We start from the raw sequence: 19087 nt of genomic DNA, 5'->3' as shown, positions 1-19087 counted from the left end.
AATCTCTCTCCCTCTCCCTCTGCTCTTCCCCCGGGTCATGCTCTTACTCTCTCTCAAATAAAGCCTCTTAAAAAAAAAAAAAAAAGTAATGGGAAAGAGGAAAATCAATCAAACTGTTCTTAGAAGGTTCCAAGTTGTATCGCCTGGAGTTGTAACTGCCTAGTACAATTATACCCTCTTCTCTTCTAAGAACCATCTCATAATTTAAGAAATGGTAAGGCTGAAAGAGATATTCAGGAAGACATTTCCAGGCAAAGCTGAATCATTGTCCAAATACTACATTCTGACCTTTTAAAAATTATTAATATTTTATCTGAAGGTATATAAAAATTAGTCAGTTGCTTTCATTATTTGACTATGAAATATCAATTCTACTGCTTCCAATAAAGAACCAGTAATTACTTTTATAACATTAATATAATTAAAGTCATTTATAAAGACAGTATAAACTGAGACTTTCTTGCACTTATGACTAATCCATTATAAACAAACGTCAATCTTAAAAACACGATTCCAGAATAAGTGCAGTTACACTGGATATAGATAAGAAAGAAGAAGGAGCTCACTGGGTACGCTACACCAGATGAATGAAAAGTACAACTGATTTTATACTGGAGGGTTCAGTAAATAAATAAATCAACACACAAACAAAGTCCTATCCTTTTTCCTGCTACATATGCGGACATTTCTTGTACAAACAACAGAATGCTCCATCTCATTCACTTCAATCGAATCAACTCTTTAGAAAGACTTGAAAAGATTTAATAATCAACTCCCAAATTTTATGCTTATTTTTCCAATTTCTACCAGTTTCCCGACATAGTTAACATAAGCAGGAAAATCTTTTCAGTAAATTGAGCAGTTGGAGACTCAAGCAAAAACCCAAGTCAAGACTCCAACGTCTTGAGGAATTGTGGCAAGCTACATATATCCCATGTTGCTCTTGGTTTCCCATCTCTTCTTTGCTTCAAACCTAAAATAAAGAACATAGAAATCTCAATTTATTTTTGAAATGCTTTCTTAAACATGCTTTCTAAGTGCCACAGTAAAATGAAACATTGCCACGACAAAGTAAGTATCAAAAAGGATAAAGAAATGCCTCCATATTTACAGTATGATAAATATGCAGCAAAGACACAAAGAATAAAATGAGTAACAATCACACACAAACTGGACTCATATGATGTATTCCAGGATTTCTGTAATTCCCATGAAGTTATTAGAATTACTACTAAGTCTTAAACAAACTTACCCCCATGCAAGTTTCTTCTTTTTTCGGGCAACCTGTGAATTTTCAGCATCCTTTTTGGCTTTTACAAAGTTGTGGCAGGCAACCGCCTTAGCAATTTTTACACCCAGCTATGAATTACAAAGGAGAAAACAAAAAAAGTGAAAAAAAAATTCCAGCTAATACAAGAATGACAGTCAGACAAATACTTGAGAACTTATGGGTATGAAAGCCGTAGCTACAAATTAGAAATTCTTATGCTCAGGTTCCCTTGAAGAAGCGAAGTCACCGAATGCACGGAGGAGGCCCGTATTCCCTTACCTCCCGCAGACCCTATACCCTGGTTAGACCAGTCTCCTGGATGGAAATCCTTCCCAAACCGAGGCCCTCGAGGGTCCACAAGGATATGATGAAGATCTTCAAGCTATTCCAGCATTTCAGTAGGCCAAACAGGAATTTACCCCTGATAAGGCTGCGCAGACTGACAGAGACATCAAGTTTCCTTGCTCTGGGCTAGAATTATAGCAACTCAGTATGGTCACATCAGTTATCTCATGCTGATCAGAAGCTCTGATTGGCAGTCATAGATGTGATTAATAAAACATGGGAAAGCTAATTACTGCTTCATAAACGCACTTGGTATGATGGGCGACAGCTTTTAATTCACTGATAGAAAACAGAATATAGGGGGTGCTAAGAGGCGAGAAGGCCAGGCCTGAGGACCAGAGCACCTAAGTGTTCCCTTTGTGGGCCCCTCTGTTCCTTCTTGGCCTGACACCCATCTGCACCAGTCCTGTAAGGTCCCATTAAAACAAAGCCTCCGACCCACCCTAGCCCGCCCCCCACCCCACCCCTCTGCATTCTTCTCTAAATCAACCTGAAACAGTCTTCCTTTCTGTACTTCTCCAGCCCTTTAGCCTACATACAGTTTGCATACTCTACACAGCTCTCTGGCTGCTGAACTTGCTCAGCAAGTACCTCCGGGACAAGCGGGGTGATCTTGTTGTAGTGGCTCTGATTTTCCAAAATGCCTGCCTACATGGATAGCTCAAAAATAAAAATATCTGTTAAGCACCCAGGTTGAACAACAAAGGCTGAAAATCTCCCTTTTTGTCCCTGGACTCACTCAAATGCGTATGAGTGGACAACAGATGGGAAGACAAGAAAGAAGCCACTGTCAGGCCCAGGTGGTAAAGCCCGAGCTTTAGGGACCTGCGGGACAATAGTGAGGCATCGTGGGTGGGTTAAGAGCACGTGTATGAGAAGCCAATTTAGGAAAGTGAGGTTTGACACGCTTGACACTTCTTTTAGCTTATTCTGGAGAACAGTTTCCTTTAGGATGAAACGAACAAGTAGGAATCGAGCACTGCTTAGAGTTGATGAAGGACAGCACACATCGATTTCATTTTCTAGTCCAGGTAAGAATATACATGAAGAATGGAAGCAACCCGACAACCAAACCAGAGTGCTGAACTGGTCAACACCCACAGGAAAACCACTGACCAGAGAAGGATCCACTGCGACTTAGGAGAGCACCTGAGAAAGACTAACTTCGGAGTCCCCAAATTCACACCGATATGACCAGCACCGCCACCTTCATCGTCTTTTTTTCACAAGACAACATTCATTCAACAACTATCATGAGGGCCCAAAGGCACTGTTTGGCCAGGCATTGTTCTAGGCGTTAAAGGTACAGCACTGAACAAAAAAAGCTGATCTTCACACTGGGGGCCTAGGCAGAAGGGGCTGCCAGTGATGTGAACTGTTTGACTCTTTCAATACTGGTCTCCTTCCCCTGGTTGCCTTTTGTTTCCAATTCTTCATCATAGAAAAGTTCAGATAAGTCAACTAAGAAAAGGCTACAAATCAAAGGGCTTAAAAGCAGCACCACCTGAGGAGAAAATACAGCCGGAAAGACACGGTGGCTATTAATCACGAAGATGGATTCCACCAGAAAAACTCTCCATTTGTCCCTTCTAGTCAGCCACTGCATGGCTGGGCGCTCCTCCACCTTGTGACGCCAGCATCTCAATGCATGACTTTCCAGTTTGGTGCGGAAGAAGAGAAGGATGTGGAGGGTCTCACGTTGGTTCTTAAATGCTTTCGTCCAGAAGCAACACACATCCTTTCTGCCCACAGTCCTCTGCTCACAACTAGTCACATAGTTCCACCTAAAGTAAGGCGGCTGGGAACGTGGGGGCTGCGGGCTCCCAGGGGAGCAGCAGATGCACCCAATAAACTGTCCACTGTCCTAAAACCCAGCTTGCTACCTGTGTGAAGATGCACGCCATGTCTCTCCACATCCCTGCAAAATATTTAGCAACTTCCCTGCCCCCACCCTCCAAAAGGTAAAATGTAGAACTCTGTGTTTTTCTATTTAGCTATATTCCTATGTATTATGTATCAAATGCAAATTTGATATATGATACAGTTTTGCCAAGTCTACCTCCCAACAAAAGTCCCATTTGGCAAGTTTATCTTATATTTAAATTGAGAATATACTTGGAGGATAAAGCAAAAATGGTCTGAACCATATCTGCCATGTACCATTAAGCATGTGAAAAAATTATTTTCTAAAACTGTTGTAAATTAACATGTAGCTTGTATTTTTGACTTACTGAAATTTCCCAACACGGGTTTTTTGGATTGGGAATCAATAAGCCGAAGAGTGATACCTCAATGTGTTTCATTTAAATGGGACTCATCATCTCAACATGGTCACACACCCTATGAAAGTAAAAGCTTTTAGTTTTCTGGCAACGTTTAGGCCAGACCAGCACAATCAGCATCACAGTAAGGATTTAGAGCATATATTTCTTAAGGCATATATAAATTTATTAAAAATAATTCATTAAAATGTATAAGACACATATTTACACGAGAGGGCTCCATCATTTCTGTGGACTAAGTAGATAATAATAAATGTCCAGGAATACAGGTAATACTTTCAAACAGACCTGTCTGTATAAAAGGTATATTTTCCAACTATATTTTGCCTTGGGTTAGGTTAAATGAAATGTTCTTCAACTGATAAACATTCAACAAGCCTCGTTTATGTATTTTACAGAAAGAATCTCTTAACTTGTAATGATGATGGAAAGTCCTATCAATTTTGTGTCCTTCACATGCTTAAAATGTGTTTCACTTATTCCTATGGAGAAAGAAAAAAGAACAGAAATATTTGGAAATATGAAAGGATAATAAGATCTTCTATGGAAGAGACAGTTGAGAAGAAACTCATTTTCCCAGGCAAGATGACTAACCCGAGTTCCCGAAGATAAAAGAATATCGTGCTATGTTTCAGTATTACAAATAATATAGGCCAACAAGAATCCCCCTTTCACTTCTGTAAAAAGAAAAATGCATCTTCATGTCCAAAGTAAACATCACAAAAGCCTGGTCAATGGTTTTCATATTTAAAAAAAAAAAATGTTTTGGGTCATCAGATAACTACAGCAACCCAGTGTGGAAAGAAAATGTTTTAAATGAATAAAAATATATACAGAATCTCTTGTATGTGTAGCCAAAGTATCAGCATTTTCCATATAGAACATCCAATATTTTGCTGCATTTTAATTAAGGTGTCTAAACATTATCACAAAGAACTGCAAATTGGTCAGAGCAAGCGGTAAGGAAAATTAAGCTCTAAAGGCTTTTTATCACCATATTTCAGGAACCAAGGGTGTAAAATGTTCTAATTTGGGATATATTAAAAGCCATAAAAGGTCTTTCAAAAAGATTAATGGTACTTTGCTTGGATTTAAGATAAGGGCTTTAGCTGGTTGGAAAAGCAGGGCCCTGGCTGGACCCTTGGGGCATTCATCTTTACAGCCACTTGGAAGATTTGTAAAAGCGTCTGCATAACCTCAAGCAAATGCACGGCGACATTTTTTTAATTCCTTTCAATTTTACAGGTTTAGCATGTGTAAATCATATTGGGTTGTAAAACAGACATAATGGAGCATCTTGTAACATAGTAGAGATTTTTAAAAGACAAACTTTCAAAATCAAGTTGGTTTTTCCGGCTAAACCTGTGCCATTCCAAAGTTTGCTGATAATCATTTGAGGCATCTGATTCAAACAGCTTCATCTAGCGTAACTGTAAACTTCTTATCCATTTCATAAAATATTTTACTCATCTCAAAATTACTAGCTCGTAACAGATTTATGAAGTTTTCTTCCCTTTTGAACACTTTCAAGGCACTTATTTAAAAATACCAATTATCATACTTTAACTTTTTATGGAGTAATAGGTCTCTATGAAAAATATTTATGCTATTCTCTTTTGTTCTTTAATTAAATGAAAACAGATGTTTTCTGAAGTAAAGCGGAACCATTACTGGAGTACTTAAAGTGTTAAGGTCTTTAATTTTTATATCAGTTTGGTCGACAATTCCTGATTGTCTTTACTCAAGCTCAACATTAATGTCAAGCAAGTTACCTAGGAGACGAAAGAGATCAAAGAGACAAAAACCCCTCCAATGTCTGATTAATCAAGCCTGCAAACAGCTTATTTCTTTTAGCCTGCATGCAAGTATGAAAATGAGATTCTGGGAGCCGAACATTGTGCAGATTTGTTCATTCTTATCAGAACAAAGCCAGCGGCAGCTTATTTCATGGATCATTGGCACTGTCATCAGTGCTACACAGAACGGGTGACAGCTCCTCATTTTGAGGCTTGAACAAAATTAGCAAAAAGTCGGCACAAATTAGCCTCTCATCTTTTTGGTAATATGACATTATTCATTTACTTTTTATCCAATTTTTAATTTTTTCCTTGTCAGCTATCCCTTTCTAGTGTCTCTTGCATGGCATCATAAAATGCCTTCATAAAAACAAGCACAGAAATAGCCAAAGTTGAAATAACATGGAAAGTTCAAAAAGCAAATAAGAAAAAGCTCTTTCAATGACTGATGATGCTTCTTGTTTTTTATAACTTTCAAAACTCTGCGCTAATATTGATAAATGGCTCAGAACACCACGCAGCTAAGGAGTTTTGGGAAATCAGTAGTAAATTTCAACAAACAATATGATGTGGCTAATGTGTTTCACTCAAACTACAATGTAATGTGGCGATGTGTTGTAGTAAATCCGGGGTGTCTGCACTGAGACTGGGTCCTCTCCGTGGTCACACCTGAGATGCCAAAGCTGTGATGTCTGCAAACAGGCCACGCGCTCTCCAGTCACCTTCTACATCAAGTCGTCTTCTGTTACAGAAACAAACTAATTTCACTGTCATCTTAAAATGTGCACGCACAGGTTTACACGTTTGTGTGCTACACCTATCTGTATGTGTTCAATTGTAGAAACACCTATTACTTATTTTTATACCCTCAACTGTCTAGGAGTTAAGCCAAGTAGTTTTTATACTTCCAAGATTAGCCATCAAATTCTATTTTTCAAACACATCACAAAGATCTTTATCTTTAGCCATATCATATATACCGTGAGTGCGTGTGTACACATATACACACTCATATATGATTCATCTGCAATTTATAGAAACAGTATGTGTTTGGTCCATGAGGTGTAAAGAAGATATACTTTGCTTCCTCAACTCAACTTTGATTTCACAGTGAAATAGTTTATACAACACCTGTTTTAATGATGACTATTAAGGCTTCAAATTATATGTAGATTACAGTAATCCAGAAGAGAGCGAAAAGATGTTATACTGTTGAAATTAGTCCTGGATATAGACATTTATATTCAAGCAACTTATCCCATTCATAAGGGAAAAAAAGCATTAAAAAATTAACCATAAGCTGTTAGATGCTTTACACAGTCCCCATAAGAAAGACAGTTTTTTTTTTAAAGAACTGTAGTACTGTTTTCAGCAATTTCTTTATCTCCATTCTTCTAAGTAAGAAAGCTTATTAACAAGCTTTGAACTTAAAATCACATTTACAATAATGTGCCATCAACAGTTTTATAAGCTAATTAGAAAAAGATTAATTAATGACTGGCTGCTAATAAAATGGCAATCATGAAGAAAGAAACCAAGGGTGCTAAGCTTCAACTACCACCAATTAAGAGCTAATTACAAACAAATTATATATGTGTTTTGCTGTGGGCTTTAATTTACTAAAATGGTTTTAATTAAAAGAGAAAACATGCTGATTAATTGAACTGCAGAAAAAATCTACAGTATAAACTGTGCTTTGTCTGTCTCTTTAATTAGACTTGTAACATCTGAAATCTTTTCTTAAGATTTGTTAAAGCACAGATAAACATAATTAAAAGAGAGCATAAGGAACACCATTCTAGGTGATCACCCAATCATACAGAAAAGGTTAAAAGAAGACATCCTCAATGCAAGGAGATCTAAGCAGGCACACCTAAAAACCTGAGAGGAAAACCTATCACTCGGCCCCATTTTTATTTTTTCTATATTAATATGCTCCAACTTCAAGGCTATACACAATTTTTTATGGGAATGAATATGTCTTTAAACTCAATGTAAAGGAATTCAAACAGCTACACCTTCCCTTACCAGGATAGGCACAGCTTATTTCCCATACAGTCCGCTAACTGTTCATCTATATGAAATTACTGAAATTACTCCTCAGAACTAAGAAGAACAAGGCTTCAAAGAATTAAAATCACCATTTAAAAAGCCCCCCGGACTATGCTCAGAGTATGGAATGATAGACAGAAGAACACTTAAATTAAGAAACCACTGAGAAATGACCAAAGTTAATGAAAGTCAGTCAGTTCTAGATGATCCTTACCAGACACACAGCCCCCCACAGCAGAGAAGGCCCAGCCTCCCCAGGTGGCTGAGCACACCGCGTCCAGCAGAAGGCCGTTCCGAGAGGGTTTTTCTCTCCCCAGTGTCCTAGATGCCTTTCCGCTGCGTATCAGGGAAACATACCACAAAGAAAATGGTTCTAAACTCTCCTAACTGGAAATAGGAAACAAACAAAAAGAAACCCAAAGAAAAAGTAAAGGACAGAAGGCAGGACAGACACAAAAAAATACTTGGCAGACATTTAGATGATTTTGTATGAAATAATGTATTCTTCACCTACACCTTCTGGTATTAGCAACAAAAATAATATCCTTCCTTGAAATGGATATTTTAGAGTCCCTCTCTCTATATATATAATATTTAATGCATTATATTTTGTATACCCAATCTTTAGTGGTAAGAGATTACAATAATTAAGAAAACAGAGTATGTACCATCTTTCTTAGAGTCACACATTCCAATGATAAATTCTTACAATAGCTAACTGGAGTGTACATTCAGTTTTGTATCTGAATGAACTGTTTTACCTTTGGAAACACGGTTGTTAAGATATTTCTACCCAAAAAAAGTATTCACGAAAATGAAAAGAAAATAATTTTGCTCTCTGGATTATAGCCTAAAAGAGCTCAGAATGTCAAGATTTGCTTCACTGTAATATATTTTTCAATTCAGCTTTTTTTTTTTGTATGTAATGCAAACAATTAGAGCTTTGAAAATAGCACTGACAAAAAGTAACTTTAAACTTACCAAGTTTGACAGAATCTTTATTTCAACAATTTAAACAAATACATCAATTCTGAATGCTACGCATGATAATGTTCCAGGTACTCTGACAGGTAAATCTGCCAAAACCGCATTATCTGGGGAGAGTGGGGTGATTCAAATTCTTATTCCATTAAGACAGCACCACATGTACATCAACATAAAACTAAAACCCAAGATGAAAAGAGTAAACTGTAGCCAGAGTCCTCTCAGAGAAACTAAAGCCAAACAATGCAGCGCACTGGAAAAATTCTGAACGCGACAGCAATTGCAGGAGCATTCACGGCATCTCTGAGAAAGGACCCCTTCTTAGACGGGAACCTAAAATGCAGCAACGATCTCCTCCAATGTATATCTGCCCCTCTTCGATGAGAATGCCTTCAGATTTTTTTAGGAAATTGCTCTAGAAACAGAGCTCAGGCTATAAATTAATGATCTCCCCAAATCAGAGAGCATTCTGTTTATTTAACTAGAAAAGAACATGACTCAATTCAAACATTAGTGTTTTTCTTTTTTTAAAGGCCATTCCCATCTTTGTTATTTAAATATTAACAAACTACCCATATTTCAACATTATGAACTTTACCTATGTTTCGGTGCCAAACACTATCCTACTGGAGTCATTTACAGAAAAAGTAATTTTTAAGGACTTTTAGCTATACAAAGTTCAAACAAAATTCACAGACAACCTCTCTCATTCATTTCTACTCTGACACTGTACAGTTATAAATGAAATCAACCTGAGCAATCTATCTAGATAGCGGAGACGTGATCCACTCCATAGCAGAAACTCACTGCTGCCAAACCAAGGGGGTCTCATTTACCTACAGCAGGCTAATGCCAGAGAAAATTCTCTTTCCAAAATGTGACATTCAACCTAAGTGTTGCCTACTTAATTTAATCTAGGCTTTAGCACTTAATTTTAAAATATATGTCTCTACTCACTTCTATTAACTGGTATAATTTGAATTATAAAAAAGAAAATATGTCATGAAAGACCAGTACCAAAGGATGGAATTTTTAAGGATCACTATCAATGAATGCAATGTACTTCCAATCCAGGCCTTGGGTTAACAAGCCACAAATACGCTCAGATATTCTGTGCGCATGTAAAACTGATACATTTTTTTTAAAACAACTTTTTTTTTAAAACCAGAACAGTTTCATCATTTTGACACAAACCCAAGTATATTATTCCACTATCTCCCCTCCAAGACTGTTAATGACAAAGAAGTTTTAATCAACAGGAGGGCCAGTCCAAGGCAACTATGTTACTACATGACAAAAACCAAAGATGTCAGCAGAATCTACGCTTCAAACATACGAATTTGAGCTGTCCCCTCAAACCAGAAAATATGCATCCTTGATGTGATCGTTAATTTAAGGGAAGGTGATTCTGGAAAATACGTATTTGCTCTGCCACAATGCTAGCGCAGGGACAAACGGCACACGGTTGTTTTTATTTTTGTTTTTTGAGGAACAATTTTCAAGGCCCATTCGCAGGCACAGTCCTACTTTTGGCTTCCTTTTTTTCAATACTGATGCTGCCCTATTGGTTTCACAGGCTTAAAAATGTTAAACATCAAAAATTAGTTTCACTTATTACGGTTGGAAAAGGCTTTAAGAACTCTGGGATCTGTGCCTCTGAGCACGGGCTTTATCAGCAGGTCCCAGTCATTGCTTCTTGAAAAAAGAAAACGGAACTGATTAAAAACCAATATACCTGATTTCCAAAAGGACACCTACCATGCACGTATACAGTTAATTCATAAAGGGTTTCTGCCCCAAACTCACAATTACTTACTTCTCAAAATCCCATCTCTCATATCCACGGTGATTGGCACCAAAGGGATAAATAGAAAAAATTAAATCTCAAACTAAACTCTTTATTCAAGAATTCCATCTTGATTACTTTAGTTATTCTTCACGGGTGTTTAATGAACACAGCATCGGTGTCTTTCCAAAGTCTGTCTGAACAGCAAACACTTTCCAAATGTTTTGCCATTTACGTAAGGAAAAGAATAAAATACATTTTATTTTTTCTCCTAAACAGAATTCTTTAAGCCCACACTAAATAAGTTTAATTTATTTTACTAGAATCAGGCATTATATTTGTATGGAAGTTAAAAAAACAAAACACTTGAGAAAAAGGTTTACTATCCTTGCAAGTGATGAAAATATCCTTTATTTCTGAAGCAACCTCATTTATCACAAAGGTAATAGGAAATAACACTCTTAAAATAAAAAATACCTAGTCAGTGCTATGCAATTCTCATTTCTACAACAGCAGTATAACAAAACCAAACACACAAAAAGAAACTAATATCCTGAAAGAAAACACGCATCTCTGATGCTGGTAAGGAGCTACTTGTGTACATTCTGACACGCAGCTTCCAACGGCAGAGGAAGGAAAGCTCTCGCGTGATCCCTGACGAAGCAGCTGCTACTGAGCACAAGGCCAGGTTCCCAGTGCCTCATTTTAAAAAACTATATTCAGTTCTCAACTGTCCAGGTTTTACTGCAAGATTTAATAAATACGTAAAAGATTACATAATTCAATATCTCATTTAAGACAAATTTTAGGTCTGCTTTGCCAGCTAAAGGTGAAAAGTACAATCCAATAATGTTTTAAAAATCTAGTTAGGCAACCACCACCACAGTAACTGTCCCAAACAGGAAAAGAATCAGCAGCTGATGCTAAAACTAGTAGGTAAAGTATAATGACAGAAGATTTACCTAGTCTCAAATTATCTCCCATCTCTTCAGGAGATACTTATTAACTACATATGGGAAAACAGTAACATTATAATGTGGAGAAACCTGGCCTTAATCAAAAGCTCAAAGTAACATCATCAATAAATGGGGCAAACAGAAATCATGTGCCTCCTGATATCTTGCATTGAGAAGAACACAGCATCATTTCTGTGATATTCCTGCCAAAAATGCATGAGGAAATAGCAGACAAACCAAAACTGAAAGGCATTCTACAAAATAGTTAGCTCTATTGCTCAAAAATGCTACCGTGCTGAGAAGTAAAGACAGACTGAAGAACTTCCCAGATTAAAGAAAAATAAAGAGACGTGACAACAAAATGAAATGTCCTAGACCTGGAAAAAGAAACTATCCTTGCCTCTATAAAGGAAATGAGTGAGACATTTGGCAAATCTAAATGAGGTATATAAGTTGGAATGAATGACAAAGAAAATATTAAATGTTAACATCTTGGGTACCTAGGGGAAGGTAAAAAGAAAATCTTTGCAACTTTCTGAAAGTCCAAAATTATTTCAATATAAAACTTTTTTTTTTAAAAGTCAAATGTAACTCTTAAAATTTCAGCATTACTAACTTTACCTAGAAAACACACAGGGCCCGCAGTAAAGTAAATTCTCTCTGAATTCCCCTTGCCTCAGATGGGGGTGAGAACCAACAGAAAAAGACAAAAAGAACAGCCAGCCATGCATGGGTCATGTGGAGCCCACATTATAATGCTGCAGACTAGGCCTTGCTTTATTCCTTCTTGTTACTAAGCCAAGATCTGAGAAAACTTACAGACCTTGAGCCTCTGGCTGAGTCACAGTCAGCCTGTTATTTGGTAGAGATTACAAAATACACAACTCTCAGGTCTTCCAAAAGGAAGAATGGACAATGACACGGGGACATCAGTTTGTTGAGTCCTATGATCCAGGAGGGAGAGGTAAAGACGAAGAAGTCTACAGTGTCTCTGAAAACAATCAGGAGGCCAAACCCTAAGGCCTTGCTGGTTTTACTATGCTTCTATCCTTAGCTTTACTGGAACTACACAGTCATCCCAAGAGCAGCCACATGCTAATGGTACAGCATTTGCTGGAGAGCAGTCACAAATACCAACAGTTTTTAAAGAGATTCAAGAGACACCTGCTCAAACATGTGGCACAACATGGACCTAAGTGGTGCCTTTAAGGACCGGTTCTCCAGAAAGTTTTGCTTCTCACCCAAATAAGGTGGATATCCAGAGAAAGCTGCCAACAGCTTCCACACCTGCCTATTTAGATATGACCAAGACTAATGACTGGTGTTGCTGCCCTATGTGCCTTTCAGATTCTGAAAGCCGACCAATGCCTTCAGCCACTCCCTCATTCATACGTCCTACTGTGCCCACTCCTCCCCATCCCTGCAGCCATATCTACCGTTCCCACTGGACTCTCTTCCAAGCTCCAAAGCATGTCCCTCCCCCTCCTTCTCTGACATTTCAGGGTCAACTCCCCAAAATTTGAAGATGAGATCTAATGATACAATTTGCTATACTGTATATACTTGCAGGCTACCCAAGAAACTTAACTACTACCTCTAACAACAGTTCTATGGAAAAATAATTTCCAGGTACCAAAATAGTACCAACAAACATTAAGTGCTCTACTGTTGAACAGAACTTTAAAGATGGTCTTTAACAAAAAGCTGATGTTTAGAGGTAAGTGCCAGGTATATACCAAGCTAAAGAAGCCACTATACTAACTGCCAAATGACACTTAAATCCTATGGGGGTTGTGGTACCACTCAACAAATTCATTTTATCAAAATGTAACAGGGGTGCATGGATGGCACAGTCATTAAGTGTCCGACTCAGTTAAGGCTCAGGTCATGATCTTAGGGTCTGCTTAAGATTCTTTCTCCCTCTTCCTCTGCCCCCTCCCCCACTCCGTGTTTGCACACCTGAACACATGTGCACTCTTTCTTGCAAAAATAAATAAATCTTTAAAAACATGTAATGCCTAAATCATTCTATTTGAAGACAGAGTGATAAAATGCTATTATATCCAATGAATGTTATAATCAATAAAATCAAAATATGGCTCCTTTAAAAAAGAAAGAGAGCAAATATCGAAGCACAAGAAATATCATAAGCTGGAAAGGGAAGAATGACTCTTCCAAGGAAAAAGTAAACATTAATTTTTTAAAATGTCACTTTTTGAAAGGTCCCCTAATGCCATTTAGGCTGCTTCTTGCCTAAGTCCTAAACTCAAGCTCCAAGCTTCATAATTTCCTGAAGATTAGCCATTTAATAAATAAGCACAAATACATAGACATGTTACAAACAGAAGTATTTACTGTGTCAACTGATCTTAAAGGTTTGTGGGAAAAAAGATGACTTCTGAATCCTGAAGCCCCACTTCTGAACTTCTTTATTTCCCTATATAAAAACATATAGCTTACAAGATACTTATGGCCAGCACCCAAAAATAGGAAACAAACCAACAAACAGCAATCAACAGTGGTTTTGACACTAGCAGATGGAACAGCAAAACGGTTCTTCCACAGAAGAATTTACTAAAATAGTTAAGTTTGTCATTAGTCTCGGTTCAAAACAAATGCTCACCTGGAGGTGAGTAAGAAAGAACAGGGCATGTGGCCAGCCATTTGCACAGGTGACTGCTGGTGCTCTCCAGGTAATTAAACCCCAGGGAGTGTAGTTTAAGAGTAAGGTGAAGGGCGCCTGGGTGGCTCAGTGGGTTAAGCCTCTGCCTTTGGCTCAGGTCATGATCTCAGGGTCCTGGGATCGAGTCCCGCATCGGGCTCTCTGCTCAGCAGGGAGCCTGCTTCCTCCTCTCTCTCTCTCTGCCTGCCTGCCTACTTGTGATCTCTCTCTGTCAAATAAATAAATAAAATCTTTGAAAAAAAAAATGTAAAAAAAAAAGAGTAAGGTGAAGAACATAGGGATACACTAAAAAAGAAAGCTATGGTAGAACTCTTTCCCTAAAAAGGACAAAAAGAATCACAAAACACAGTAACAACAAACAACATATGCTGAGATGAGCTCTTTACTCAATGTGTGACTTTGCCTAGTGACATGCAGCAGCGAATGTAGAAATATCTCCCATGAAAGGTGCAAGTGAGAACCTTCTGGAAGGTTCTTTGTACTTGGAAAAAGAATATTCAATATATTTATTAGTTTTATATTCTAGACTATAAGTTTTAAAAAGCTGAAAATTATTTAGGATTGGGGAAAAGTTTAGAATGTGCAGCAAGAAGGCACTTGGGGAAGTGAGGGCGAGGAAACTTTGAGATATGACATTAGAACACACAGCTGCCTTCGGGGAGAGTTAAAGCAAATTAAAGATGCAAATAGAAAAAAAAAAGCTAGTCTTTTAATCATAACTGGCAAAAACTCTCTGAACTAGGCAAAATCTAGGACTGAATATCAATCATGGATTATTTCCACCATAAGTTTTAGACCAGAATAATTTTAAAACATTAAAGACAAAAATAAAAACCCAGCACTTCAAAATAAATGGCAGCATGAGAGGAAAGAAAATGGACAGAAAGGAAAATCTAAAATCAAATATTTGAGGGGCACCTAAGTGACTCAGTTGGTTAAGCATCCAACTCTTGATCTCAACTCGGGTCTTATCTCAGAGTCATGAGGTTCAAGGCCCACACTGGGCTCCACACTGGGCGTGGAGTCTACTTAAAAAACAAACAAGCAAACAAAGCTAAGAAAATACCTGAATATGAAACTCATGGTCACAAAAAGAATGTACATTCATTTTAGAAAATTTGGAAATACTACAGTTGACTCACCTCCCGAGTAGCTAGCTGGTTGCTGAGTTCCTCAGCCTTCTCGATGTTCCACTCTTCCACAGCCTGGTCTATGCTCTTTTCAAGGCCCGACTAGAAAGTAAAGAAATATAAAGCTTAAAAGCAGGAAAAAGGGCAAGTATTTGCTGGCAAAGACTATGTCACAGGGCTACACTGAACACGTTACATACTTAGATCATTTAATGTTCATGATGACCCCTGTGGTAGTTGGTACAACTTCCATTTACTGATGAGAAGGCCACGCAGAGATACCTAATGGCTTATTCAAGGCCAGATAACTTCCTGAACTGAGAAAAAGGAGATGCCAATACAGACTTTTGTGACTTCAAGGACTACGCTTTCCCTTGATAACAATATAATGTTAATGATAACAACAGTTAAAATGATATCACGCTTATTATGTAGTAGACCCCGACTTATAACTGTAAGAAAGCTCATTTATCTTTCAAACAACTTCACAAAATACTGTTACCCTGTTTTTGAACATGAGAAAACAGAGGCCTCAGACTCACTAACGTGGCCAAGGTCAGAATCTGGAAGCGGTAAGGCCACTGCATGAATATGGGTCTGCCCAGAGCCTGTGCTCTCGACCACCATTTTCCTCTGCCTCTTCTCTCTACTGCCCCTTCGGGTAGTTTGAGGCCTTCCTTCAACAGCCCCTCTAGTCTTTGGCGATGGGTATTAAGTTAGATATTAAATAGGAGAATAATGCTACATAAGAGAACAAGTTTTATTTTCTTATGGAAATGTTTTTATTTACTAGGTGAAGATGCTTTGGGAAATCATAATTAATATTTTCATGTGATTACCAAACACACCAGGTAGGATTCATCATACATTTATGGAAAGAAGCTTAGACTTAAATAACTGAGGTTAGCCTGTGGAAATAGTTACCATATAAAATAAAAAAATATTTAAAATAGTCTAATGTATGGTTCCCACAAGAAAATTCTGCCCGAACAATGGCTTAGCCAGTGTGTCCTCCATGTTTTTAGTTCCCAATTTCTCTCTCATCTAGTAAATGGGACGCCAGGAATGCCTCTGCCTGTCAGTGTACTGCTTGGTTACACCCATCAACTAAGTGACATTTTGTTCCTGTGCAGCCTCTGTGGAAACAAGACTTAAAAATGCCAATTTACACACACACACACACACACACACACGGAATACTAGTCAGCCATTAAAAAGAATGAAATTTTGCCATTTGCAATGATGTGGATGGAGCCACAGTGTATTATGCTGAGGGAAATAAATCAGAGAAAGACAAATACCATAAGATTTCATTCATATGTGGAATTTAAGAAACAAAACACACGAGGAGCACCTGGGTGGTACAGTCAGTTGAGCATCCAACTCTGGATTTCCACTCAGGTCATGATCTTGGGGGTCTTAAGATCAAGCCCCACATCAGGCTCCTCGCTGGGCACGGAATTTGCTTAGGATTCTCTCCCACCACCCCCTGCTCACTCACACCCTCCCCCTCCCCAAGTAAATAAATCTTTAAAAAACAAACCAGATGAACATATGGGGCAGGGGGTGGGGAGAAAGAGGGAAACAAACCATAAAAGACTCTTAATGGTAGAGAACCAACTGAGGGTTGATGGAGGGGAGGTAGGTGGGGGAGGGGCTATATGGGGGATGGGTCTTAAGGAGGGCACTTGTTCTGATGAGCACTGGGTGTTATACGTAAGTGATGGATCACTAAATTCTACTCCGGAAATCAATATTACACTCTATGTTAACTAATTAGAATTTAAATGAAAATTTGAAAAAAAAAAAAAAATGCCCACACATAATCTGCTTAAAAAGATGATAGAACACAGACCTGTAAGGTTATCACTAGTTGAATGAAGATCATCCCTTCTCACAATCCCTCATCCTACCTAAGGTCTTGATAGGATGACAAACTTGCTCCCAGCTGTAGCTTAAGACCATCACTCAGCAGGCCTTAGTCTCTGATCCTAGGCCAGGTGGCTCTCCTGTCCTTTTCCCATTCTGGCCCTATGATCACCAGTGTCCAGAAATTCTTTTTTAGGGGCACCCGGGTGGCTCAGCCAGTTAAGCATCGGCCTTCTGGTCAGGTCATGATCCCAGGGTCCTGGGATCGAGCCCCAGGTTAGGCTCCCCACTAAGCAGGGAGTCTGCTTCTCCCTCTCCCACGGCCCTATCCCCAGTTTGTGCTTTCTCTCCTGCTCACTCTCTCTCAAATAAATAAAATCTTTAAAAAAAAAACAAAACAGAAATTCTTTTTTGTATTTCTGAAGAACTCTTATCACCATCCAAAAAACATCCTGGACTCACTTTTCCAACATCCTTCATCCTCAGGGACCTCTAACTAATACCCCACCCCACAGTCCATACTCCAGACCAGTGACAGGTCTGTGTACCTCTTCAGGTCTGTGAATGGTGCCAGTCTATGAACTGAGCTTGTGCCAGAATGCAAATCAACTACATGACTATACTCAGCTTTGATTTTTTTTTTTTTTTTTAAAGGGAGAAGGACAACAAGACTTTCTCAGATCAGGAAGTAGTACACTGAGCTATATTCAGATACAAGCTCTGTATCTCTTGGAGGACCAATTCTTTGAAAAGGCTTGCTCTGGGCCAGGCAAGAGACATCACCTGAAAGCTCTAATTCCATAGCTTTACAATCTGGAATTCTCTCTGAACTCAAGATTCTGTCCTTTGACTTATCCCAAGTTTCATAGCCAGAGAACCTGCATTGTCTTCATTTGTAACCCTGCCCCGGGACCACTGTATTCATTCTGAGTCCTTCAGTCCCTCCGTGGATTCTCCTAACCTTCTTCTCTGGCTTGCCGCCCATGATTAATCTTTTCTAACTCTAAGCCAGGAGTTCTCCAAGTTGAAGTCTGGACCAGCAGCATCAGCACTACTGGGAACCTGTCAGAAATACAAATGCTCTGAATCAGAAACTGGGGTTGGGGCCCAGCAACTCACTGACGCTAACCAGGCCAAAGTTTGAGAACCACTGACCTAAGCAATACCTTCAACTTCCTTCCACATGTTACCTTGTTTTGGCTACTCCCAACCACTTGTTTCTACTACTTTAACATCTTCCTCTTCCTTCTTCTCAGTAATGTATGCAGTCCTAGGGCTTCAATTACTTCTTATAAGCTGCTTTACAGATCGCTGACTAATTCAAAATATCTCAGCTATTCCAAGATCTATATCGCCAGCTACTTGCTAGTTATCTTCATATTGAAGCCTTATGAAGACAGGGTCTCTAACTTCTTGTTATGCCTAAAACAAGCTCATCACTTACTGCCCTGCTTCCCCTTCAGAGCTGACAACCCACTTAGTCACCCCAGACAGAATCCTTAGTGGTCTTCAATGACTCCAATCCTTTGCTCCTATTTTAACTCTTTTTCGTAGAGTATCTCATGTTTCCTTTCTGGGCTTCTTCAAGGTCTCATCATCTCCTGTTGGGAAGATGATAGTCTTCTCCAAATTAGTTTTCTGTCTTTCTAAAGTAGAGATACCATGTCACTAGCCAGTTTGAAAACAAGATCACTTCTTTATTCCTTTTGAATTGCACCAAAATGCCTTCACAATAGGTTCCCATAATGCTTTCTCAGTCCCACCTTGGGTAATGCTCTACTTGCCAATCTCTGGTCACATCTACCATTCTCTTACTGTCCCCTATGCATCTGATTTGTTTCTACTGGGAAAATCTTAACCATCCTTGTACGTCCCATGTCAAATGTTACCTTCCTACCTCTGTAGGTTCACTCACCAGTACACACCCACAGACC

At 38.6% G+C, this 19087-nt stretch overlaps 1 protein-coding gene across 2 annotated transcripts in view; it reads right to left on the bottom strand.

Moving 5' to 3' along the window:
• Positions 1-740: 740 nt before the first annotated feature.
• Positions 741-19087, bottom strand: part of FAM204A (family with sequence similarity 204 member A) — a 31761-nt gene continuing 13414 nt past the window's right edge. For both annotated transcript variants that reach the window (XM_004751845.2, XM_004751847.3), the window contains exons 6-8: positions 15297-15386; positions 1253-1359; positions 741-973 (exon numbers count right to left, since the gene is read on the bottom strand). In XM_004751845.2, the coding sequence (XP_004751902.1) occupies positions 922-973; positions 1253-1359; positions 15297-15386 (249 nt within the window). In that variant the 3' untranslated portion in view covers positions 741-921. The remainder of the gene's footprint in view (positions 974-1252; positions 1360-15296; positions 15387-19087) is intronic.

This window comes from Mustela putorius, unplaced genomic scaffold (assembly GCF_011764305.1).
Source record: "Mustela putorius furo isolate JIRA1106 unplaced genomic scaffold, ASM1176430v1.1 tig00003909_pilon_pilon_pilon, whole genome shotgun sequence".
Taxonomy (NCBI): Eukaryota; Metazoa; Chordata; class Mammalia; order Carnivora; family Mustelidae; genus Mustela; species Mustela putorius.
The sequence above is the reverse complement of the archived record's forward strand: the minus strand, read 5'-3'. Positions and strand labels throughout refer to the sequence as shown.